At 41.7% G+C, this 26,162-nt stretch overlaps 2 protein-coding genes across 2 annotated transcripts in view; one reads left to right on the plus strand and one right to left on the minus strand.

Moving 5' to 3' along the window:
• The first annotated feature begins 7,894 nt into the window (after positions 1-7,894).
• Positions 7,895-26,162, plus strand: part of LOC129769753 (toll-like receptor 3) — a 74,735-nt gene continuing 56,467 nt past the window's right edge. The window contains exon 1 of the mRNA XM_055772205.1: positions 7,895-8,597. The gene's annotated coding sequence lies outside the window, so the exon portion shown is untranslated. The remainder of the gene's footprint in view (positions 8,598-26,162) is intronic.
• LOC129765899 (uncharacterized) lies at positions 21,397-25,612 on the minus strand. Its single transcript, XM_055766338.1, has 3 exons — positions 23,994-25,612; positions 22,949-23,288; positions 21,397-22,713 (listed from the first exon to the last, which is right to left on the minus strand). The coding sequence occupies exons 1-3, from the start codon at positions 25,610-25,612 to the stop codon at positions 21,397-21,399; spliced, it is 3,276 nt and encodes a 1,091-aa protein (XP_055622313.1).

Genomic DNA, 26,162 nt, shown 5'->3' on the forward strand with positions numbered 1-26,162 from the left:
CGCGCAAAAATACCTTTCCAACAACCTATAGTATGACTCAATACAATGAATACAACTAGAACTACGCGCTTACAACGACACCTCGCGGAAATACCGCAGGACTTTTTTGACAGCCTAATATATACAGCCATTCCATGCCAAACCGATAAAGTGGTACTCAGGTTTTCGTCAAAAGTGGTAGTTTCGTTGTTTATTGCAAACTATTAGACCAGTTTTTTTTATTTTTTTGTTAGGGTGCACATTTTCATTTTAGGGTTATCCGAACCCTAATTTTTTTTTTCCAAAAATGACATTTTTCAAAAATTTATAACTTGTGAACTGCTGAACCGATTTAGACGGTCGATATATCAAATTAAAGCTCATAAGCTATTCATTCTTGGAAAAATGGTGCGCTCGCAATAAATTTAGGTTTTTGGATTTGTCATTATTGAATGTATTTGTTTTTTATGGTTTTCATGGTCTCGGGACTAAGGGCGCTATATTTTTTTATATTTTTTATGGAAATTTTTTATGGAATTTTTCACATAACACATCTCGAAACCAGGGAGGCTGTTTTTTTCGTTTTTGAGTTTAGATTTTTAAAAGTTACCCGATGGTTCAACAAATAATTTTTCCCTTTTTTCCCAAAAATGACTTTTTTCAAAAAAAAAATTGCTTTGGAACACCTGGACCGATTCAGATGATCGACATATCAAATTAAAGCCTACAGCGCTCTTGCAGCGAGCCGGATTGCGGCTGTTGAACTGATTCGACATAACGGGATCGCCATCGCGTGACTGTCGCAAACGGGATTCATCATCACGTGGCTCCGTAAGCTATTCTTGCGCTATTGTGTTGTCTCCGTAGCGCGTAGCCTCTGTCTCTCCCTGATTAGGGCAGTAGAGCGCATTATTGGAACAACTTTTATATTAAGGTACACATATTTATTATTAATATTACTATTCAATTATTTGTTCATTGTTTAATATTATTATCATAATTTTTTTTTTGCTATCTTTTTTTGAGATTATTGTTAAAATCAATAATAAATTAGAAATAAGACAGAAATTTTTGTAAAATGGAGAATAGTGGAGGATCTCCAGAGATGGAGATCTCCGATAATGAATCTTATACAAGATCTGGGAAAAAACATAAACGAGTCCCTCATAAGGAAGATAATTCTTCTGGGGACGAATCCGCTCATCCTACCAAGCCCCCCTCTAAGAAAATTGCAAGCCTCCCTTCTCAACCCACTGTTACTTCCACTCCCCATCTCCCATCATCGATTTCGCTTCCCCCTTCTGATGCTTCCGATCCAACCCAATCCTCGTCCTCGTCCCCATCCTCATCCTCGTCCTCGTCCTCGTCTTCCCCCTCTGTTGTCTCCGCTCCACGTGTCAGAGTTTATCCAGAAGATGCACCTGGAACTGGCCCGTGGGTTGTTTTCCTCCGGCCAAAACCGAAAGGAAAAAACCTTAACGTGATTCAGATCATGAAAGATCTGGCCAGATACACTTCTGTATCTGAAATTCGCAGGGTTAGACCGACCAAATTGCGAGTTGTCGTGAATGACCGGAAACCCGCAAACGAGATTGTTGCTGATCAACATTTCACTCTCGAATATCGAACATTTATACCCTCCCATAACGTAGAAATTGAGGGGGTGATAACTGAAACGGGTCTGACGAGCGAACAAATAAAAGCAGAAGGAAAAGGCAAGTTCAAGAAGCTCCCCTCAATGGAAGTGAAAATCTTGGACTGTCGTCAACTCGGGAAACTTTCCCATGATGGGGACCAAACTAAATTTACGCCGTCCGACTCGTTTCGAGTCACCTTTGCTGGTGCCGCCTTCCCTGACTACGTTATGGTGGACAAATTGGGACTACCTGTGCGACTCTTCGTGCCAAAGCCCATGACTTGCAACAAATGCAAGTCAGTTGGTCACACTTCGGATTATTGTGCCAACAAGGAGCGCTGTGCCACTTGCGGAGAGCAACATGAGGGGAAATCCTGCAGTGCGACTGAGCATAAATGTCCATATTGCGGGGGATCCCCACACGAGCTCTCAGTTTGTGAAACTTACAAGAGTCGCTGGGAGAAACAGAAGCGCTCTTTAAAGGAACGCTCGAAGCGCACATTTGCGGAAATTTTAAAGGGCGCTTCGCCACTGACCCAACAACAAGAACAACCAATCTCAACACACAATACCTTTTCCACGTTGCCAGTTGATGAAATGGAAGCGGACACAGCTAGCGGGGGCACACCGTTTATTTTCAAAGGGAATCCCCGGCGCAAAAATGTGACCACTCCCAAAGTTCAAGAACAAGTCCCCACGGTTATATCCTCTGTTAGCTTGCCTAAAAAATCGAGTGCAGCGGACAAATCAGGTTCCTCCTGGCTTCCGTGGGAATATTTCATCTTCGAACGACCCAGCATTCGAGGGGACATCAAAAACCCCAACTGTCCCTATTTTTCCGTCCAGTTCAACTTCCCAATCGGGATTTATAAAGTTGTCTGACCTTTTGGATCAAATCTTCAAGTGTTTTAATGTTTCCGACTCCATCAGAACCATTGTCATCTCAATGCTTCCAGTATTAAAGACAATTTTGCAACAATTGATGCAAACATGGCCCCTCCTTGCAATGATTATCTCTCTTGATGTCTAATTCAAATAGAGAGGTCGAAGATATCACTGTTTTACAGTGGAATTGTCGTAGTCTTATCCCTAAATTGGATACATTCAAATTTTTAATTCATAACTTCAATTGTGATGTTTTTGCTCTGTCCGAAACTTGGCTTTCTTCGCGAGATGATATCTCTTTCCACGATTTTAATATTATACGCTTGGACCGTGATGATAGATACGGAGGGGTGCTTTTGGGGATCAATAAGTGCCACTCATTTTTTAGAATTGACCTTCCACCTATTGGAGGGATCGAAGCTGTTGCTTGTCATGCAAACATCAGAGGCAAAGACCTCTGTATTTTCAGCTTGTATTGGCCTCCGAGAGCTGCGGTTAGCCGCAAGCAACTTGTTGACATGTGCTCACTCCTTCCTGAGCCACGATTGATCTTGGGAGATTTCAACTCTCACGGAACTGCCTGGGGGGAACAGTACGACGACAATCGTTCATTGTTGATATATGACCTTTGTAACAGCTTCAATATGACCGTTTTAAACACTGGGGAAACAACACGTGTACCTAAACCTCCTGCTAACCCAAGTGCTCTTGACCTCTCGCTTTGCTCGAATTCACTATCGTTAGATTGCAAGTGGAATGTAATCCAGTAGTGATCACTTGCCAATCAAAATTTCCATCACCATTGGGTCGAATTCTTCTGAATCTATAAACATGGCATATGACCTCACAAGACACATTGACTGGAAAAAATATGCGGACGCGATTGCTCTAGCCATCAATTCCAGAGATGGTTTACCTCCATTGGAGGAGTATAACTTCCTTTCTCGTTTGATCTATGACAGCGCGGTTCGCGCTCAAACGAAACCCATCCCAGGCTCCACTATTCGTCGAAGGCCTCCCAATCTATGGTGGGATAGCCAGTGTTCCAAGCTTTATGTAGAAAAATCGAATGCATTTAAAGTTTTTCGGAAACGTGGAACCATTGAGAATTTTCAAACGTATTTGGACCTTGAAAATCAATTTAAAAACTTGATCAAAGGGAAAAAACGTGCTTATTGGCGAAATTTCGTGGGAGGTTTATCACGAGAAACGTCAATGAAAAAATTATGGAAAGTGGCTCGAAACATGAGAAATCGCTCTTCATCCAATGAAAGCGAGGAATATTCACATCGATGGATTTTTAATTTTGCACGAAAGGTTTGTCCCGATTCCGCTCCCGTGCAAAGAATTATTCGAGATATACCACAAGATAGGTGCGATCTTGATTACGAGTTTTCGATGGTAGAATTCTCTCTTGCTCTCCTTTCATGTAACAATTCTGCTCCGGGATCGGATAGAATTAAGTTCAACTTGCTGAAAAATCTCCCTGATGTGGCGAAACATCGCTTGTTGAATTTATTCAATCGGTTTCTGGAGAATAATATTGTTCCAGATGATTGGAGACAAGTACGAGTTATAGCTATTCAAAAACCCGGAAAACCCGCGTCCGACTTCAATTCGTACCGCCCAATAGCAATGCTGTCTTGTATACGGAAATTGTTGGAGAAAATGATCTTGTTTCGCCTTGATCGATGGGTTGAAACGAATGGCCTACTCTCAGATACACAATATGGGTTCCGCAGGGGCAAGGGGACGAATGATTGTCTTGCGTTGCTTTCTTCAGAAATTCAAATGGCTTACGCCGAAAAAAAACAAATGGCTTCAGTATTCTTGGACATAAAGGGGGCCTTCGATTCTGTTTCAATAGAGGTTTTGTCGGACAAATTACACTCTCGGGGTCTGCCGCCTCTATTGAATAATATGTTATAGAACTTGTTTTGTGAGAAACATTTGAACTTTTCTCACGGAGATTCGGCAGTAAGTCGGGTCTCTTACATGGGCCTCCCCCAGGGCTCATGTTTAAGCCCCCTTTTGTACAACTTCTATGTAAGCGACATCGACAATTGCCTTACACAAAATTGCAGCCTAAGACAACTTGCAGATGATGGAGTGGTGTCTGTCGTAGGACCAAACGAATCCGACCTGCAAGGACCCTTACAAGATACTTTGAACAATTTTTCAACCTGGGCCATTGGGCTAGGGATCGAATTCTCCACGGAGAAAACAGGGATGGTGGTTTTTTCTAGGAAGCATAGACCAGCAAAACCAAAGCTTCAACTTTTGGGTAAACCGATCACTCATGCTATGTCATTCAAGTATCTTGGGGTCTGGTTCGACTCCAAATGTACTTGGGGGGCTCATATTAGGTATCTGAGTAAAAAATGCCAACAAAGAATAAACTTTCTCCGTACAATTACCGCCACCTGGTGGGGAGCCCATCCAGAAGATCTTATTATGTTGTATCGAACAACTATTCTCTCAGTGATGGAGTATGGCAGTTTCTGTTTTCAATCAGCTGCCAAAACACACCTCATTAAACTCGAGCGAATTCAGTATCTTTGTCTCCGTATCGCGTTGGGATGTATGCCCTTAACGCATACCATGAGTCTCGAGGTTTTGGCAGGCCTACTCCCACTGAAAGATCGCTTCAAATTATTATCTCTTCGGTTCTTCATCCGGTGTAAGGTCATGAAACCATTGGTGATCGGAAATTTTGAGCAGCTGATCGAGCTAAATTTTCACTCCGGATTCATGAGTTCATATCATGAATTCATCTCCATGCAGGTTGATCCTTCTTCGTATATTCCCAACCGTGTTTGTTTCCCTGACTACATCAATTCCTCTGTGCATTTTGATCTGTCCATGAAGCAAGATATCCATGGATATTCAGATTACCAACGATCGAGGATCGCTCCAACGATCTTCGATGAAAAGTATGGGGGTATCAATTGTGATAATATGTACTTTACTGATGGGTCCACTATAAACGAGTCCACAGGATTTGGAGTGTTCAACGAATTTTTTAGCACCTCACACAGTCTTCAGAATCCTTGTTCAGTGTATATTGCTGAATTGGCAGCAATTCATTGGGCGCTGGACAGCGTCGCCTCACGACCTGTTGAACACTATTACATTGTAACGGATAGTCTTAGCTCTGTCGAAGCTATCCGTTCAGTGAGGCCGGAAAAGCACTCGCCGTACTTCCTTGAGAGAATACGAGAAATTTTGAGTGCTTTATCCAGACGTTGTTATGTCATTACCTTTGTCTGGGTCCCTTCACATTGCTCCATTCCGGGTAATGAGAGGGCTGACTCATTAGCAAAGGTAGGTGCAATTGAAGGCGATATTTATCAGCGTCAAATCGCCTTCAATGAATTTTATTCTTTAGTCCGCAAAAATACCATAGTTAACTGGCAACGCAAATGGAACGAAGATGAGTTGGGCCGGTGGCTCCACTCGATTATCCCTAAGGTTAGCCTCAAACCGTGGTTCAAAAGTCTAGACTTGAGTCGAGACTTTATTCGCACCTTCTCCCGACTCATGTCCAATCACTGTTCGTTAGATGCACTACTCTTTCGTTTCAATCTTGCCAGCAGCAATCTCTGCGTTTGTGGCCAAGGTTATCACGACATCGAGCACATTGTTTGGTCGTGCGAGGTGTATCTGGTCGCCAGATCGAATTTAGAAAACTCCCTTCGGGCCCGAGGAAGACAGCCCAATGTGCCGGTGAGAGATGTGTTGGCTCGGTTAGACCTTGATTACATGTCCCATATATATGTTTTCCTTAAAGCTATAGATCTTCGTGTGTGATTGTCCCTACATCCTTATACCCTCCTTTCCTTCCTTTGCGGGTAATTCGTCCCCTTGCTATAAATAGTAGAATAAGTTGAAATGTAAATACACTATATATATACGAATAGATTTATGAAATGAGTGTTCATCAACATTGTTACAATTTCCTTATATCCCATCCTTCTCCTAAAAATATGTCACCCTCCTAAACTCGAGTACACCGCGAGTAATCGGTTTTCCACCTTACTAACCATAGATGTAAGAAAATTGTTTATATATATAGTTTCAAAATTATATTTACTTAAGTAACTGAGCCTGTAAAAATAAACGAATTGATAAAAAAATATAATCAATAATAACGAAAACATTATTAAAAATTACAAAAACGAATTTCTATTCAGAGTATAATTTCAACAAGACTAGCTTATTGGCTTTAATTTGATATGTCGATCATCTGAATCGGTGCAGTAGATCAAAAGTTATGATTTTTTGTAGTGGAAAAAATGGGAAATAAATGATTTTTTGGACCATCGGTTATTTTTGAAAAACAATAACTCAAAAACGAAAAAACGCCTCTCTGGTTTCGAGATATGTTATGTAAAAAATTCCTAGCTTTCCGAAAAAAATATAAAATAATATAGTGTATAAACTTGAATTAAAATTTTGTGCAACTCTGGTATTTTTTCAAAAAAATATCAGCTAATTGGCTTTAATTTGATATATCGATCATTCAAATCGGTTATGAATTTTTGAAAAGAGTCATTTTTTTGAAAAAAGTAGAAAAATTTGATTTTTCGGACCACCCTAAAATGGAAATGGTCACCCTAGCAAAAAAATAAAAAAATACGGGTCTAATGGTTTGCGACAAAGAACAAAATTTCCACTTCCCACGAAAATCTGAGAACCACTTGCTTGTTTTCAAGAAATTTACATGCTTTCTGAAAATAGTTTGTCGTATAGGATGCATTGTATCCCCCTGTTGCGCCCGTCCTTATGCGTCACACAAATTCAACAATGATACACAACATTTTAAGACTGCTCGAATTCTACCAAGGACACATCGAAGTTCCCTCCCCCAGTTTGAAATATTTCACCCCTCCGGAACTCCACCGAAACAGCTCGCATCTTATGTCCTTTCGTAGATTTGCACCCCTCACGCGAGAAAAATCGCCTGCTCTCTCGCATCACCACCGGACGGGGAAAATTTAACGAAAGAGAGTTTTCCAAACCCGGTGAGCGTCTCACCATGGTGAGATGCTCTACTCACACCAGGCGAGAGTTTTCGCCCGGTTTTCAACTGTCTCTCAACTCCGTCACTGCGAGTGTGTTTGGTCATGTGGGAAAATTTCAACCCCTTTCGGCTCGAACTTTTGATGTTGTTTCCAGCTGCCGCCGGAAGGGTGCGCTTGAATGTTGTATGAAGAAAGGCAAAGGGAGAGCCAAAAGAAGAGAGAGCGAGTCTCATTTTATGAGAGCGGGCGAAGTGATAGCTCATAGGTTTTTTTTTCTTCTGATGGGAAAGCATTGCGTGTGTTCTGTTTGTTGTGTGTATGGCGTGGCAGTGGGACGAAGAAAAAGGATGCTAGAAATTTATGCTGCCGCGCGAGAGAAGAGATTAGTCGGAGCTGGATGTTTCATAACATTGGGTCGTCCTGGAGGATCGTGTGAGCGAGCGTTCCAAGCAGTAAGCGCAGTAATCAGACAGCAGTGTGTGCTAGTGTTGAAAGGTGGTAGCACTGGGTAGAGTGTGTGTTCCGCGTAACAGATCCCGGTTTGGTGGGAAGGATTTCTGCGCTTTTTTTTTCCGAGGGTTGAATTAAAGGTGGAGGAAAGTGTCAGCAATATCATCGAATGATTTCGTTGGTTTTTTTTTGTGGTGGAAAGTTGCGTGTGAATTGGAGCGTGATTAGGAATTTTGTGAAAATTAATTAAACAGGGTTAATTGGAGGCTTACGCCCACCTTACTGTGGTTTTTGTGGTGACAGGACGATTTCCGTAGTCGCGACGAAAGGTGTGTCGTACTAAGTGTGAGTTGGAAGAGTTCTGCGGTTTGGGGGCCCATTGTGGGTCATAGGGCAATTCTTGTCCCGTTGCGAGCGATGAAATTTCTGGCTGTATGAATGGGCGTGATTTTTTCCGGAACTGAAGAGTAACCATAAACATGCAAATTTGAAATCGTGCCGTCGTAGATGAGAAAGGATTCGCCACGGAAACGGACGACGGCCAGCACCCTAAACGGTACGGCATTTCCCCCCTGCTTGAGGAAGAAGTGGGCAGAGCAGAATAAAATACCAACCAAACACAGGTTCGTAGTTATTACATTCTTTAAATACTCGTAGTGTTTTGCTTTCCCTTTTCCATTAAGTCATGAATTATTTATAACGTAACATTACGATTCCGCATTTTTTCCCGAGAGTTTCCCTGTTGGCTTCGGTCTCGGTGCGTGGTCACTTTTCTGCCCTCCCAAATGGTATGGGATGGATTGGTTTCGCCGATGAACCACAGAGAAGACACCTGTCGAGGAAGGGGGAATGGGAGGCAGCTGGGAGGTGTGAGACGGATGTCGGTTCCTACTCTCGAAAGTGTTTACTTAGGTCTGGATCTCAGGCTTACGACTCACGAAACAAGATTCAGCAAGGGCCTATTTGAATGGAAATGTTGAGTGAGGTTCCGAATAATGGTCCCAATGACTTCACTTTCGTAAGATTTGCCGCTTGTGGATCCCTCCGTTACCATCCTACCCACCCACTTCTCAACCCTCCGCCCAGCAAAAAAATGCTTCAGAAAAAAATGAATAAATAAAAAAAGCACACTCGAGAGGGCAATTCGTGGCGAAATTGAAGGCCACACCATGAACTCTCCAAATTGGTGAATATATCAGAGCCTGTCACCCGGGAAGAATTCAAAGCGACGTTAAATTGTCCACCTCCTCTATCTTCTCGGGCCCCAGCAGCGGTTCCCAAATTTTCGGGTGAGGATGGCCTCCTTTTTTTCCGGTCGAATGGCGCTGTGCGGAGTGCGGTGGAGCTAAAGTGAGGAAAATCGTTTTCCATGTCACGCCCTACAATTTGAATTCTCCCAGGCTTCACCGTCTGAGGCGTTTGGCAGTTTCGTCCGTCTTCTGTGTTCGGGAACAGTCTGAGGAGATACACGCAACATTGCTGATTTGTGGGGGGTTAAGGGATGAGGTGCTCTCTGGGTGTGTGTGTGGGTATGTGCGGTGGAGAAGAATGCTGTCGGATTTGGTCCGTGGGCTTCAAAGCGACGACATTGATATTGAGATTTGCGGAAATTTTATTGACTGATTTTGTCCTGGAAGATACTTTCCAGCTCTGTCTCTCCGTCCTCCGGTATCTCTCTTTCTCTCCTGCCGCGCTCCAAGTGGGGGGCTGGGTGGCAGCTTGGGAACCATGAGAGGCACGGGAGGAGGGGGTTTGATCTTTTGCGAGTGATGAATGAATGGGACGTGACTGCTGAAATCCGTAGGAAAACGAACGAACGCCTGGCATTGCTGGTTGGGTAGCTCGCGGCACCCGGCAGAGGATTCTTGGAAAATTTATCAGCGATGACGTCTGGAGGGGACGTAGGATCGAGGGTCTTCGTTGACGTTGTTGGTAAACATCTCCGGATTCCGGGGATGGGGAGCGGGTATAGAGGGATTGCAAAAAATACCGGAAACATGCCGCTTTGAATCAATATACATAGGAATAAATAAATTCGATTTATGGTTTCGGAATAAATTTTCAGTTACTGTGCTGAAATGAAGCCATCATGTGGGATTGGAAGAAGGCTCGAGACAAAGGGATCCGCTGCTGGCAGCAGAAGCGACAATCGGCACTTTGTGCCCTGACGGCGTGTCTGACAGGAGGAGTGAAAATTAAATTTTATATTGATAAATTGGCTGTCATGACACGGCATGTGGGAGTCGGCGGAGTTTTTTCGCCTTCTTCTTTTCTTGGATTGGCTGAGTGAGAGGGAGAGAGTGGGGTGGAAATTGAGGTGCCTGACTGACACGTGAGGGTGGGAAGAAGATCAAATTACAGCGTGCGATGGTGAATTGTTGAATGCAAGTGCCTACACGAAATGTTTTGTATCATCGAGATGTATTATGGGCCGTATAAAGATTCTATGACTGGGCACTTTTGTGTTGACATTGAATGGAAATTTTTGGAATATATAATATTGTGGATGAGATCGACTGTTTCTCTGTTGAATTTTATATCGTTAAGAATACTAACCCTGTAATAATAATGTTTGAGATATTCTTGCAACGGATTTGTTTTCATGAATTACGAGCAAAAGCGGTATTTTTTGTTCAGAAAATACATTAAAACGGATTTATAAGTTAGTTGCATTATTAGTTCGTTTTGATAAGTCAACCAAATGAAACATAAATGCATGTTATGGACAACATCAATCTGGCTTATTTAAATATTCCTATTTCAGTATTCCTATACACCAATTTATTTACCTGGTATAGCCATAAGTTTTGTCAATCGTTTGATAATGATAATTCGAGAACACAATGAACAGGATGAAAAGCTAATCTTTTTGTTGAAGCCTTAAAATATCTAAAATTAACATTTTTGGACTAATTGTTCGAAATTGTGCCCTCTTCTTCACGCAGAATCGTAAACACTTGGGTCAATCGTCAATTGTGGCAAATTATTTGCGGAGATGAAGTCTTGTAGGTTTGCCATGTTTTTAGGCCTTTTTAGGAGTTTTTTTTGTATCGTTCCAATCGTATTTGTTTCAATCCGGGCATCAATAAATGATGCACACAAATCATCTGTACGCAACAAGCTGTTTAGTTTTAGTTACCTCTCCATTTCGGTTCATCACTAGAAATAGAATCGGTTGGTTTTATTGTTTATCAAATTTTGCCGAACAGATTTCTCGACACTTTGTGATGGCTCCTAAATTGCTGCCTTGTGCTTATCTATAGTAACATACAGCTTCTTCTTGGCGTGAATCTTCCGATCCGCCAAATATGTTCTACAGGTTTCGAGTCCAGGGAAACGAGTTATTGTGGTCATTTTTGGTTGGTTTCATGACTGGTATGTACAGCTATATTGTTCTCCTGGAACGCAAATTGTTTCATGGCGTTGGAAAGGTACAGAAAAGTCCTCCAGAGGCCGAATGTAGTGGATGCGGAAATTATCTTTACATTTTCCAGTAGCACAAAATCCTGTCCGTATTATACATGAAACTCACCAAAGTTCCGAGTGGAGAAATATTGTTTCTTCTTCCGTGGAACATGCCAGTATCTGATGAATCCATTAGAACCATCGGGGTCGTCACTGAAGATAACCTAAAAAAGTTCAAAATAACAGAAATACTACATGGGCTGAAAAATCCCGGGATTTTTCAAAAGATGGCGCCACTAAAAATGAGCAACAGATTTCGAGAGATTCATCTGTCACTAGCTGATGTGTGACGTTTCATGACATATCGTTAACTATAGTTGTTTAAGTGTCACTACCTGAGCATTCGTATAAAAAAGGTAAAAAGAAGAATATCGTATTTTGATCGAACATTGTTTTTTTTTTGACGAAATGTTATTCCACTTCTGCTCGTTCGAGAACAACAGTTTATCGGTAGTTTAGTGAATTGAAAATGGTCCGTACAATCACCGCAGATGCACCTCGCTCTGGAAGGCCAAAGGAGGCTACGAAACGTAAAACAAGTGCATCGACTCGTTTTGAACGATCGTAAAGTGAAGTTATGTGAGCTAGCTGAGGCCATTAGCATTTCAAAAGAACGGAGTGGGATACATTTTGCACGACATTTTGGATATGAAAAAGCTATCCGCTCGATGGGTGCCGCGTTTGCTGACCGTCGACCAAAAATAGCGGCGCGTTGATGATTCAACAGCCCGTTTGGCGTAGTTGAAGCGTAATCGAGTGGACTTCTTTCGACGTTTTGTGACAAAGGATGAAACGTGGATCCGTTACTACACTCCTGAGTCCAATAGGCAGTCTGCAGAGTGGCACTGAGGCATATTTCGAAGTCTTAGATGTTTCTTACTACAGAAAGGGAATCGAAATGTTGGAAACTCGTTATTCCCAGTGTATTGCCCTCAAAGGAAACTATGTTGAGGGACAATTACAGCTTTGCCCAAAAAACGATTGGTTTCATTATAATTCCGGGACTTTTCAGCCCATGTAGTACTTCATGACTTGTAGAATTTGGAAAACAGATAAACAAATGAAACAGATAAATTGTGTTAAACAAAGTGGAGTTTAACCCATTTGTCGCCTCGTCACCAAATTAAATTGGATTTTTAACAGGAATTTGATTGAATAGGCACATAAGTATAACTTTAGGATATGTAGAAAAATCATAGAATCATAACCATATTAATGTATTATTGTACTATACTTTTTATCAATTTATACTAAGGAAGGTTTGTAGTGCAGTTTTTTCTTGCGAAATCCATATTATATGCCATTGGCATTTTTTATTGTTGTCAGCTTGTCTTAAAATTTGAAAAAAGTATTGTTGGATTATGTAAAAGTTGTCTACAAACTATGTTTGATCTTCATTAAATAATTCATCCACATATTGGGCCCCGCAAGAAACTCAGAATCGTCGCGTTGGGCGCTGAACGTGTTATGTCGCAAATATTCTCTCTTCGTTATTCCCCTTCGTTGTTTCCATTCTGCCGGCTGCATAAGTTGCTCGTTATTGACAGCACGGTTAGGTAAGCACACAGATGGACAGAAAAAATGTACACTACTGGACAAAATGAAGTACGCACACGTGAAATTTTCAAACGTTCTTAATTTTGGAAGAATATAAGGTAGATGGACATTCAAAGTGTTCTGACAAAAGTCAGTACTGGAGGTGTACTTTCAAAATATGTTGGATACAGCGACATGAGAATGATATATAAACCTAAAAAGAGCATTAATTGGGAAATTGTTATTTTTCTGGTGGACAAAACAAAGTACGCATTACAGTAATTCAACATAAAAATTGATTCTTCTTCCCATGGGTTTTTGTTTGGTCGCCTTGAGCTTCAATCACGGGTTGCACGCGTCGAGACATACTTTCAACGAAGTTTCTGATATGTTTTGAGTTGATATTCATCCAGGCTTTTTCCAATGATTTAAACAGTTTATCGCGGTTGGTGACATCTCGTTTGTCGACATTTTGATCCAAAAAGAAAACAAAATTTGTCCACCAATTCTGCACATAGTCGTTTTCTGTAACATCTATTTCCTTCCGGAGGAATCTCATTTCTACGATGCAACATGCGTTCTCTAGCTCTTGAAATTGCTTTCAATACTATTGTACATTAATTATTGTTAGATTGTAAAAGTTTGTGGGATCTGGACGTTTGGTTGTGTTTTCATTTATGCCAAGGAATGCATCTTCACTGATTTCAATAATAGCACTGAGCAAAATGAAAAAAAAAATGATGTAATGAATTCGATACTCAAAAGATCTTTAGCTTTCGGTACTTCATGACAAAAATCTGTACCATAGAGAACCGAAAAACTCTATATCAGATATCGAAAAGACTTAGTCTCAGAGTGTTCCAAATAAATCTGTACGAAAAACGATGATAAAATTTTCCATTTCGAATGAGTATTATTTAACTCTTTGCGGTCGTTTGTCTGTTCTCAGCTACCACAGCAAGGAATCATACTAATCTTATACTTTATTCAGCCATGTATCAATTTAGACTTTTTCTTAACGAATGTTAATGCCTGGTGAACCTGAACACGAGTTAATATGGTGCTTCTATGAATAATGGATAACGGTACTAAGTTTGATTAGCGAGGAAACATAAGAGGATAGTCACGATGCTGAATAGCTACGATACATCGGATACAACAGTTATAGTAAAAAGGATGAAACGAGGCGGCACCGTCTATGTTAGTAATCCAAATTTTATTTTAAACTATGATATGAAGAAGGGGATAGTTTTAAAAAGTGTGCGAAAGTTGGTGGAATGTCTTGTAGGTTCATTGCCTTTATTCGAGAGGCTTTCAGCCGTAGGCTGGTTCGTAAGACTTGAGTTTATTATTGTGTGATAAACACGAAGGAGAATTATGAAATATATTTGTTATATAAAAACACATTGTTCAGTAAAGATATTTTTCTGATGAGGATTTTCTATCACAATGATGAGATTTTTGTGGTGTGTTTCTTCAGGAATGATAATCTGAGAGACTTCAATACAAAACGTGCTCTATGGCTTGATGGAGAAATGTGTATGGCTTCTGATATCGTTTGATAAAATAACAAGAATTATAAGTTTTAAACTCTCCTGTGTATTTGAGGTAATTTATTATTTTGCTGGATAAGAAGCATTTGGACTAAGACGAGATTGCACATATAGTCAGCGACGGATTCAGGAAAAACAAAACAGCTAACGAAATCGATGGTTTAGTGAAAACACTTCGAATCGCACTCAAGATCCTTACATTTGGTGGCCACTCTAAGGAGTATCGCCAATTAACAAGATTTGCTAGAATTAATAATAATTGAATTCAAACAGTAATCAAACATTATTTTTAATTGTGTATGAATGATGTTAATGGGCTATTTTGTTATGGTTTCTCTTGTGTTAATGAGAAATTATTTATTTTTTCTAATATACGGTACCCGGCTGGATAGTAGGTCATTTCTATTGACATCCTCTGAAGCCGTGTGTTGAAATTTGTGATAAGGCTTATGATTTTTGAAATGATTTTGTTATTATCTCATAGTCAAAGTGTTTCGTTTCGCATCCGAAAGGACTCTCGCTTTCAGTATGAAGTTTTATATGTATTATTTCAACAAAGAGTATTGTCGCGGACCGTTTCCAAAAATAAAAATCTAGAAGAGTGGTGTCCAAAACACGACCGAATCGTTAATTATTGCCGGTGAGAACAAACACAAAAATTTGAAAATGAACTCTCAGTTTATATATTCTGTAGCACTGACAAGCGTCGATGGACGAATGCTTGCTCTGTGTAAGTGGCGATTATGATTCGCAAAGCAATGAGAAGTTAATTTGGTCAAATTGCATAAATATGTACTGTTGATTGCTCGCTGTCTAGAGCAACATTGAAATACTGAGCTTATTACAACATTACATCTCATACGCTCGCAAAAAAAAACCATTTCCCGAAGTAATAATCACAAAACTATGCTTTAACAGTACCTTACACAGAATGGCAACAGAAAATCTGCATTGAATCAATTGTTTGTCACCACCAGCAATTGGCGACAGCAATTGCTGCGGAACAAAATATCAACTTCAGTTTTCTACCGAAGAGCACAGCTCTTACCGCTGGAAAATACCTTTGTCACATTTGGCTTGAAATGTACTCCAGTTTAACACCTTTTTGGAGCAGAAGTCATGCAAATTCACTAAAATTGAATGATCGATCAGAAAAGTCACCAATAAGTGATTCACGATTCACTAGCCATCCAACTAGCGATCATATGGAAGCAAGGCTTTGCAGATGGCTTGTCTCAAGGACGAGAGTGTAGTTCCAAATTCCCCGTTTTCAAGGCTAGATACAAATAAATCAAGAAAGTTTTCAATAATTCAAATCATCATCATAATCCTTATAAGTCCGACGCATTCCTAAATTAACAAAAGCTTTCTTCCGATAAGAAAAAAATATGAAAATAAACTGGCATTTTGTTACTTAGGATATTATTTTAGAATGCATCGAAATTTAAAAAATGGTGACCCTTAAAAGGACCGATGGTTTGTGTGATTTTGTAGAAGCAACTAAACCAGCTAAAGATGGTTGATTCATGATTTATTCTTGTTCTCGTGAGAACAATACACAAGATTAGTGTCTATGCACGTAGCGCACTCTGTTCACATCTTTGTGATTTCTTTCATTCACAACACACTATCAACCATTTTACTCTTAGACTTTGCGTCGGGAAAAATACTCGTGTGTGAATGTTGGCTGCACGCTGGGTGTAGCAGGACTATAATCAAATTAGAGTTGAAATTAGTTTATGTGCACCCAGTCTATATTTCGCTTCTGCGCGTCAGGGCAAGCTCTGCTCTATGCTTGCTCCGTGGATACTCTGAAAATGCATTTTGAGTTGAACATGTTTGCACGATAGGAAAATAGAAAATGAATGAAATGATATGAAACAGAAAAACAATGAGCATGCTTCGAATACAATTACAAAATTTCCATTGTTTGCATATAAGCTGCTCGAATAAATTTAGGTGTCAGCTTCAGAGTGGAAGGAATGAATAAAGAATGGATACAAAATATATTGAATGAGAATAGATATTTTTTTCATTGATCGTAAAGAGAGCAGAAATATTTCAAGCCAGTGTGAGTAAGCTACGAAAGTGCTCCCGTGGCCGAGTGTTTCCCGTCACATATTATCATGCCGTTCGGGTTCGATGTCCGTTCAGACCGGAAGATTTGTCGTCAAACAAAGTTCTTCCAACCTGCTCTGTTACTGGTATTCTGGAACTTGTCTCTCAGAATATATTCAAGGCGTGTTATTTGGCATAGAAATCTCAACTAAGTTCGAATACTGCGTTGAGATGGCGAAGTTCCTCTAAAAACGTTAGTGCCATTGAAGAAGGAGAAGAAGATAAGAGAGATTTCGAGAGAAACATGTACATTGAGAAAGGATCGCTACTATCACGCGCCATTTTAGGTTGCAGTTTCACTGGTTCAGATTAATCCCGGAGAGTAATTGCGAGTCACAATTCTTTCAAAATGAGGATTCAGCCGTTTTTGTCAACCAAAACGTTCCAAAGCGTTTTATAATGTAACAGATGATCTAATGTCATCATTGAAATTTGTAATGTTTTTAAAAACGCAACTATTTTACTCTGAAAAACTTCACGTGCGAATAAAAAGACAACTGAGGGCCTGATTCTCGAATACACTTCACGGTGGAAACGAAATAAACGGCACGCCATTGAACTACGTTTTACGAGTTAGTGAAGTGTCGAAGATAATGATGAGTTTTCAGGCAGAATGAGCCCTTTTCAAATGAAAAATCATTAATGAAAATTAACTTCTTCGTATCAAACTGGTATTCAATGTGAGTGGAAAACTTTGTTTTCTTCATGTGATATAATAATCTCACACAAAAATTTCATCTGAAGATAATTTGATGTTATAATGATAAATTTAGTGGGAAACTAATCTCGCATCCAGATGTCGACACCGTACCGTTGTCATCGCGAATGCGTTTCATTCCGTTTCCACCGTGAAGTGTATTCGTAGTGTATTCGAGAATCAGGCCCTGAATTTATAATGCATTGTTTGCAGTAAACATGTTGCGATGATATATTATTTTCTCTATAACTTGATTATATATGAGCTTGAAGTGAAGCAAGATAGAATTATTATGAGCGTTCGTAACACAACAAGTAAGAACTAGCCGTCAGAATATGATGATCGGAGACATTGCTCGACATAAAGCACAATTATTGCCTGAGCTTCATCTGAAGATGAATCAATATTTTTTGCAACTGCTGCATTCGTACGACAAATGTGCCTTCACTCGGAATCATCGACTCTGAACGTCTCGATTTTTCCCAAAGATTTATGCAACGACAAGTTTATTTGCCCCCCGAGCAATATATAAACATCATCAAAATTTATGATCATACCGACCGTTTGTTAATTATTGTAATTGTTGCGTTCCCATCTCACCTCTCAGTACCCCTCGGATCCTAGAAACCTATCCTCAACTATCCGGACCGTATGTTCGATTTTAGAAATTGAAAAAAAAACACAGATGAAAAAGAGAAACGATAATCTCCGGTGGAAATTCTTCCACCAGAAGTTCTACTGCTGCTGACTGGAAGGGACCATAAAAAAAGTGTGTTTTGGTGATAAAAACGTGCTCTTCCGGACGATATTCCTTTCGTCGATTGCGAGTCTAAATAATGACTGCCACTACCGCCATTTGAATCTTCGGGAAGGAAGCAAACGGGCCAAGGGAAAAATGGCATAGGAAAATAAATTATAAATGAATGATTATTCTCACGAAGAGATAAAGCGAACTGAGTTCGCCGTAACTGCCCTCGCCCGGTTCGCCCATCCGACCCGACCGACCGTCCGTGTCCGTGTTGAATCGAATTTATGGACACAAAAGACAGCCCATAGATCTAAGGACCGTTGTTGCGTACGGAACATACGGTTCAGGCGAGCGGACCGGAGCGGGGCAAATTGATGAACTTTAATTACGATGATTGCTTTTCGAAGGATCTCCTGCATATTCCTGCCCGGGGCGGGGAGGGATTTTGACGAGCTTGTTGGTCCTTTTTTTCATTGGCAGACAACATTCGGAAGGTCCCCGGGATGCTGCTGCTGCTGCCGGGATATGTTTGCGCTGCTTCGTCCGTAAGTTTGATTTGGGAAAGAAGTTGCCAATTAGGATAGCGGAGTGGAAACTTCCTGCGCTTGATGAGGGGATTTTCACGAGCAATGAAATTAGTCATTGAAGTTTCTTCGTGAGTGCCTCCGAGAGCAATATAAACTCTGCGATTGAAGATTCAGGAGATCGTAAAAAGTCCGAAAGTGTCTCCAGTAATCTTCAGGTCTTTTTGGGGAAAGAAAGGTTTGTGAAATGAAAATGGACTTTATTCTAAGGAATTGCTCAAAGCGATTCAATCCTAAATAAGTACACCGGCAAATGGCAAATCTCCTCGAAAGACATCTGCGTTAATCCTCTTTACTGGCGATGAAAGTTGAGTTTGTAGTAAATGTTATGGAAATTCTGTCGAAGGAACGGTGCTCGGAGTTTTTAATTGTTTGTATTTAACCTTAACCATTTGATGGTGAGTTTCTGTTTCCTTTTGGACTTTGTTCAATTGTCCAAAAAGGTTCAAAAATAGTTCTTATTGTGCAGTCTCCCATAAAAGTAAACGCTTAAGCTGATGCTGCATCAAAGCCGGGAAACGTGAAATGATAAATCAAGTAATGCATTCCGACGGGAATCTCTGCCAGTCGCTGCTCAATCATCATCTACCTGGGCTCTCGAGAGCTGCCCTTGCATCATTCACCCCGGCTGGCATCCCATCTGGTAAAAAATCCCCTCCATTACTCATCGCAACCATTCCTCCTACAATTGCGCCGATCGATGGCGGCGGCTGAGGAAATAGAAAAAGCAAACTCCAACTCATCAAAGTTAAAGTCTTTAATGAGATTGCAACAACCGCACCACCTCTAATTTATTTTTCTTCCCTATTTTGCTTAACTTTAAGCAGAAAAAAGGATATCCATAAAACAAAGGAGATTTACGACCAAAAATAACAGGTGTTCCCGCACCCACACCGGCTAGCCTATTTACGCAGTCAAAAATCGAACAGCGAATGAATTTTTAAGCGCTAGAACACAAGGCCAGGCGAAAACTCTCCGATGAAAGGAGGAAAAAATAAGTAATTAGCTTAGTCCTGCCGAGCGCGGTGTACCTGAGCTCGGGTGCGAAAAGCAAAAACAAAGAAAGTGGAGAAACACAGCGAGGATCTAGTTTTTTTTGTTTCTTGATCATTTTTCATTTTGCTTTCTTGAAACTCTTACGTTCTCTCCAGGACCAGGGCTGGAACGAGCACGCAAGCAGTTAATATACACGTTTCCCGGCAGGATAACACATCTGACTTATCGCACCTGATAGTCGAAGTGAACGAACGATCAGAAGAAGAAGAATAAGAATGTGAACTCCTGGCGTGTGACCTGTGAACGCTGAAGAAGGCGATGGAGTCAAATTGCGATGGTTAAAAAATTCCGAGAAATGCTGTAAAACTTCTTGGTGAAAGATTGCTCTCCGTTGATAGTTGGACGAGTAGGAGAAGAATTTGTTTCCGATACTGTGTGCTACTCGGGTTCGTAATGGGATTGTATTTACTGTTCGAGGTGATCGGGAGATTTCGATAGTGACGGAAGATTAGCTCTAATAACACTTAGCTGTTGAAATGAAATATGATTCTAGGGTCAGTGTCAATTGTTTCCCGACATTTTGAGATTTGAAGGTCATACTATTGAAGGTGAAGCAATTTTTTGATCTGTGACAAGGAAACTAGAAATAATTTACTTTCATTCAATGTGGCAAATTCCCCCTGAAACTGGGAGGATGTTTGAAGTGCTGTAATTTGTATGCTTGATGAATATATTAAATCACAGAGATAATACAAAAAAATAAAAATAAATAAAAATACACAATGATATCTTGGCTATGGTGATTTTCAACGCAACTGGTAAAATTGAATGAAAAGAAAAACTATTGAAAAACAGGTGCTGAACCAATATGTTGGAAATTTTACGGGTAGTTTCATTTTTTGTTACCAGTAAAATTTTTCTGTCAAAAAGTTGCACCAAAAACGTCACTATGTAAGATTGTGTATATAACAAATAATTCCCCATCATTACGATAGAGGGCTTCCATCGGTATCAGTTGTATTTTGTGCGAGAAAATGGAAGCCTTCGAGTGAACATGCCGTCATTTGTGGTTATTTTTTATTTTCGTGTTTAATTTAAAAAAAATCTGGGGCTGAAGCGCATCGAATGGTTAATGATACCACTATCGGTGGAACAACGTGTTGCGAATGGTGTCTACGCTCCAAAAGTGGAAATTCACGCATCATCCCTATCCGTATTCGTAACAGTATCATTACAAGTACTGTCCGCTACGGACCTTCCGTTGTCCGATCACGGATCCTCGTCTTGACGCGACGGTATCGGGGGAGAATTCCCGGCGGTGGGACAGCGACTGATGCTGTATCAACTAGTTGGTGAGGCGGGGAATTCCCAACGGTGGGGCAGCCACTCAGACTGCAACGGTGAGCGGTGAAACGGTAGAAAACTTTACTTAAACTCTTTGAGCCTTGACAAAGGCTTTTGTTCGGGGTCGGCTCAACACTGCAGAGAAAGACTCGTGACACTATAACAATTCACTATTTATTTCGACTGGTTTATACAGAGTTTGGAATGGGAATGAATGTTTTGCGGCAAGTGTACCCGTATTTATATCACTCGTTGGGTAGCGGTTGCTACTGTCAAACTGATGTGATGTGATGCTGCTGATCTCGGCTTGTTGACTCCACCCATATTGCGTTGGACGCAACATACCGGCCACCAATGGGATCTTGATTCCATTCAGGAACCTTAGCTGGAGGAACGTGTGGGGAGCTGTCGGTCGGTGTCTTCTTCCATGGTATGGGTTTGGTTAGCTGTAGCTGGCTCGTTGCAGGGGAGAATGCAGACCTTCACAACAGGCCTGTCGAATACTGCACCAGATGATGTCTTGACTTTCACGACGCGTACTATACCATCGGTGCCAGGATGCGTCGAGATGATGCGTCCCACAATCCATTTTAGTGGGGGCAAATTGTCGTCTTTCAACAGAACTAGCTGACCAGCTAAGACATTCGGTTGACGAATGAAATGCTTTGTACGCTGCTGGAGTTGCTGGAGATAATCAGTGGACCAGAGCTTCCAGAATAGTTGTAACTTTCTCTGCATCGCTTGCCATAAGGATAATCGGTTTACTGGAACTTCGGCCAGGTCGGGCTCCGGGATTGATTGGAGTGCTGATCCGACCAGAAAGTGTCCAGGAGTGAGGACTGCCAAGTCATTGGGGTCTTCAGACAGGGCAGTCAGAGGTCGGGAATTGAGACAACTCTCAATTTGGGTCAAAACCGTTTGCATTGCTTCGGCGGTAAGAGCTTCTAAGCCGACAACTCTTCGTAGATGGTGCTTCAATGATTTTACCGCCGCCTCCCACAGACCTCCAAACGTGGGAGCGCGAGCCGGGATGAAATTAAATTGTATACCGATTTCGACGCATAGTGAAGTTACTGTGTGCTGATGTTGTTGATCGTTGAACTGCCTGAGAAGAGTTTTCAACTCCTTCTCGGCTCCGGTGAAGTTGGTAGCGTTGTCACAGAATATGGTTCGTGGTCTTCCACGTCGAGCCACGAACCGCTTCAACGCTGCGATGAATCCTTCGGTGGTGAGGTCGCTGACCATCTCGATGTGGATTGCTTTTGTTGTCATGCAAACGAACAGTGCAATGTACGATTTAATCAAGGGACCTGCTCTGCTTCTTCTGCCTTGGGGCTTCAAATGGATTGGACCACAAAAATCGACGCCGGTGTTGAGAAATGCACGGGATTGTGTCACCCGTACACTCGGAAGCTGACCCATCAGCTGTTGTTGTAGTTCAGGTTTGGTGCGGAAGCATTGTATGCACGTTCGTACAACCTTCTTCGTACAACCTTCCAGGTTACGGAGATTGAGCGGCCAAAAACGCTCTCGGATGTGTGCCATCATCAATCGAGGGCCAGCGTGGAGTAACTGCTTGTGTGCGGATGCGATCAAGAGCGCGGTGAAAGGATGGTCAGCTGGTAGGACGACTGGATGTTTCTTCTCGAAGGTGTGAAGTGAGTGGCTCAACCGGCCACCGACGCGGAGTATTCCATCCTGAAAAAACGGGTTCAATCTTCGGAGGGATGACCGCTTGAGATCAGCGCTTCTGCCAGCGCAAATTGAGCTTATTTCACTACTGAATTTTTCTCTTTTGGACAACTTGAACGAGGCCCATGAGAGCTTGGTGAAATTCTTCAGCAGTTATGTAACGTGTTGAGTTCAGTGGCTTCCCCTGATTCTTCGATTTGCATTGCTGTACGAATCGGCGACACCATGCTGCGATTCGCACCAGCTTGGTGAGAGATGAGTACCGTTGGAATAACGATTGATTGTCGATTATTTGGTGGGCAATCGCTGCTGTCTTCTTGACGGGTTTTTCCTCGAGGATGTCAGTTGACACTGTATGGCGAGGAATGTGCATGCTCGGCCACTCATCTGCTTCGGATGTTAGCCAAGGTGGACCTTTCCACCACAAGGCTGTGTGGATCAAATCGCTGGAACTGATGCCTCTGGAGATTATGTCTGCTGGGTTCTCCAGTCCGGGAACGTGATTCCAGGGATGACCTTCGGTGAGACGCTGTACCTCTGCGATGCGGTTGGATACAAACGTCTGGTACTTGGATGGGGAACTTTTTTACCAGTGGAGTGTGATCATAGAATCAGACCAAAAGAAAGCATTAGCGTTTATGTTTAGAGCGAGAACTGTCTGATAATAAAGTTGACTGAGAAGGACTGCTGAACAGAGTTCCAGTCGTGGAATTGTTAACGATTTCACTGGAGCGACTCGAGATTTCGCTATGAGCAAGCGGACGGTAACTCTGCCATCCACTCCTATACTTCTTACAAAAATGCATGCACCGTATGCATATTCCGATGCGTCACAAAATCCGTGTAACTGGATGTTAATCCGTGAACCTGGAGCCTTGACCAGACGAGGCACGGAAAAGTCATTCAAGTTTGTTAAATCGAGACGATATGCTTCCCATGTCGATATCAAATTATCAGGGAGCGTTTCGTCCCAGGAGAGGTTGTCTTTCCATAATTTCTGGACGAATATTTTTGCCTTCACAACAATTGGACCCAGAATCCCGAGTGGATCGAAAAGTCTGGCCATCTCCGATACTACAATTCGTTTTGTGATTGGGCGGTTGTGGGTGAATTCAGGAACTTTAAAACGAAATGTATCAGAGGCAGGATGCCACAGTAAACCAAGTGTACTAATAGAGTCGTTGAGTGTGTCATCAATTTCCAAAATTGATCGCTCATCTTTCATATCAGGGGGGATGCGTGATAAGATTTCAGAGGAATTTGATGCCCATTTCCGGAGCTCAAACCCTGCACTACTACAAATCTTTTGTAGTTGTGTGTAAATTTCAAACGCTTCCTCAAAGGTGTCTGCGCCGCTATGCAGATCATCTACGTAAAAATCCTTGCCTAATTTCGCAGCAGGATCGTTACACTCTTTGGAGTGTAAAACAGATAGCTGTTTGAGACAGCGGGTTGCCAAATACGGGGCACTAGCAGTGCCATATGTAACCGTCGTGAGTTCGAACTGTCGAATATCGGGTTCAGATTCATTCTGCCAATATATACGTTGGAGTGGTCTGTCATCAGGGTGTATCCAAATTTGCCGGTACATCTTGGCGATGTCCGCAACCAGGGCAATTTCATGTAATCGGATGCGTGTAATAATAGCGACTAGTGAATCTTGAATCGTTGGACCAACCATCAGACAATCGTTCAATGAAATTCCCGTTGATGACTTGCTTGATCCGTCGAAAACAACCCGACATTTAGTGGTAGTGCTAGTCGGTTTTATTACTGCGTGGTGTGGAAGGTAAAACGTGGGAGAACAAAGTATGTTTTCGGTGTTGTTGATTGGAATCATGTGCCCCAGCTCCATGTATTCCCGCATGAAAATGGAGTATTGCTCTTGTAGCGTGGGATTTTTAGCCAAACGTCGCTTCATCCAACAGAAACGGCGAATGGCGGTTGATGAAGAGTCGCCAAGTTGACTTATCATCGGTTCTTTCTTCGGCAATCGGACAATGAATCGACCTGATTCATCCCTAGTGGTGGTTTCACTAAATAGTTTCTCGCAAGCTAATTCTTCTTTGGACAGATTTCGAAATTCAGTACAGCTCTCTGTCTCCCAAAATTTTGTTAGCTGTTTATCCAGCGATTCGGTAACACAAAGTAGGGCAATATTGCATGGTTCGGTGGATGAAACTTGATCTGCAACAGCACCACTCACAATCCAGCCGAATACTGTACGCTGTAGAACGGGTTGAGTACCGATGGTAAGATCGCTGCTGGAAATTCGTCCATCACATAATAGATGGAAGAAGAGTTGAGCACCGATAACCATGTCAACTTTCTGAGGTGAAGCAAAACCTGGATCCGCAAGAACCAGATCCGAAGGAATATTCAACTGTGAGATATCGATTGGTCTAACAGGAAGATCATTCGTAATTTTCGGTAGTATGCTGAACGTTAATGTGTGGGAGTATGTAGAGTCGACTGAGCTGAATGTGGCTTCTGTGCAGTGAACACTTTTCACTGTAGAACCACCCATGCCTACGATGGTGGACGATTTCCGATTGCGTTTCAATCCGAGTAGTTGCACAATGTTTTCCGTGATGAAATTCGCTTCGGAACAAGAATCCAACAATGTACGAACAAATGCTGCTTTTCCTGAAGGCCCATAAACCTTCACGATTGCGGTGGAGAGAAGTACGGTGGAACAGGTGTTATCAATTGATTGGGCGGCAGTGAGAGCGTTGGTAGCTACGTGTGGTGGGGCAGTGGACTTGGGGTGCATCGAGGATGTTCCGTGTGAATTATTCTGAATTGGTGAGGACAGTTTCGTGAATGTAAGCGTCGGAGAGCGAGTTGGAGTATCATTCCCGTTAGATTTAGTCGTGGTCTGATGTCTTGTCGAGGTCGTGTTCATAGTCGTTTGAGGGTACTGATCGTTTGGTGGGGGAGAGTGTAAAAGAGTGTGGTGTCGGCCATTACATTTTCGGCAACATTTCGATGAGCAGTCGCGGCTCATGTGACTGGAACCGAGACAATTCCAGCAGAGATTGTTCCTACGAACGATGTCTTGTTTCTGTCCTAGAGTCATATGTCTGAAGTTGTCACAGTCATATATTCGATGTACATTGTTGCATACCATACAATTAGTCGTCATAATAGTCGTGGGGGGTGTTGAATGTGATACAGATGCGGTGTGGGCGAGTGAATATCGTGCTGTTTCTTTCGGATTGGAGTTAGTGATTCCATTATTTAATGATAATAATATTCGAGCTTGTTCTTGTAGAAAATTTATAATTTCGTGGTAGGTTGGAATCTTACCTTTCTCTTTGCTTGTCAACCTTTCCCATTCTCTTAAAGTGTTTTTATCCAGGCGACTACATATCATATGTACTAAAAGAGAACTCCACGATTCAGTTGGTTCACCTAAAGTCGTGAGAATCTTTACATGTCGTTCAAATTGATCG

The sequence above is a fragment of the Toxorhynchites rutilus genome, chromosome 2 (assembly GCF_029784135.1).
Source record: "Toxorhynchites rutilus septentrionalis strain SRP chromosome 2, ASM2978413v1, whole genome shotgun sequence".
NCBI lineage: Eukaryota > Metazoa > Arthropoda > Insecta > Diptera > Culicidae > Toxorhynchites > Toxorhynchites rutilus.

Excerpts from the sequence above, each read along its gene's own strand:
- LOC129765899 (XM_055766338.1), bottom strand. The coding sequence starts at position 25,612 with ATGAACACGACCTCGACAAGACATCAGACCACGACTAAATCTAACGGG. Across the intron at positions 23,289-23,993 it reads AAGATTTGTAGTAGTGCAGG|TTCCCCATCCAAGTACCAGA; the intron begins GTTTGAGCTCCG and ends CTGGTAAAAAAG. Across the intron at positions 22,714-22,948 it reads ACTCATCTCTCACCAAGCTG|GATGGAATACTCCGCGTCGG; the intron begins GTGCGAATCGCA and ends CCGTTTTTTCAG.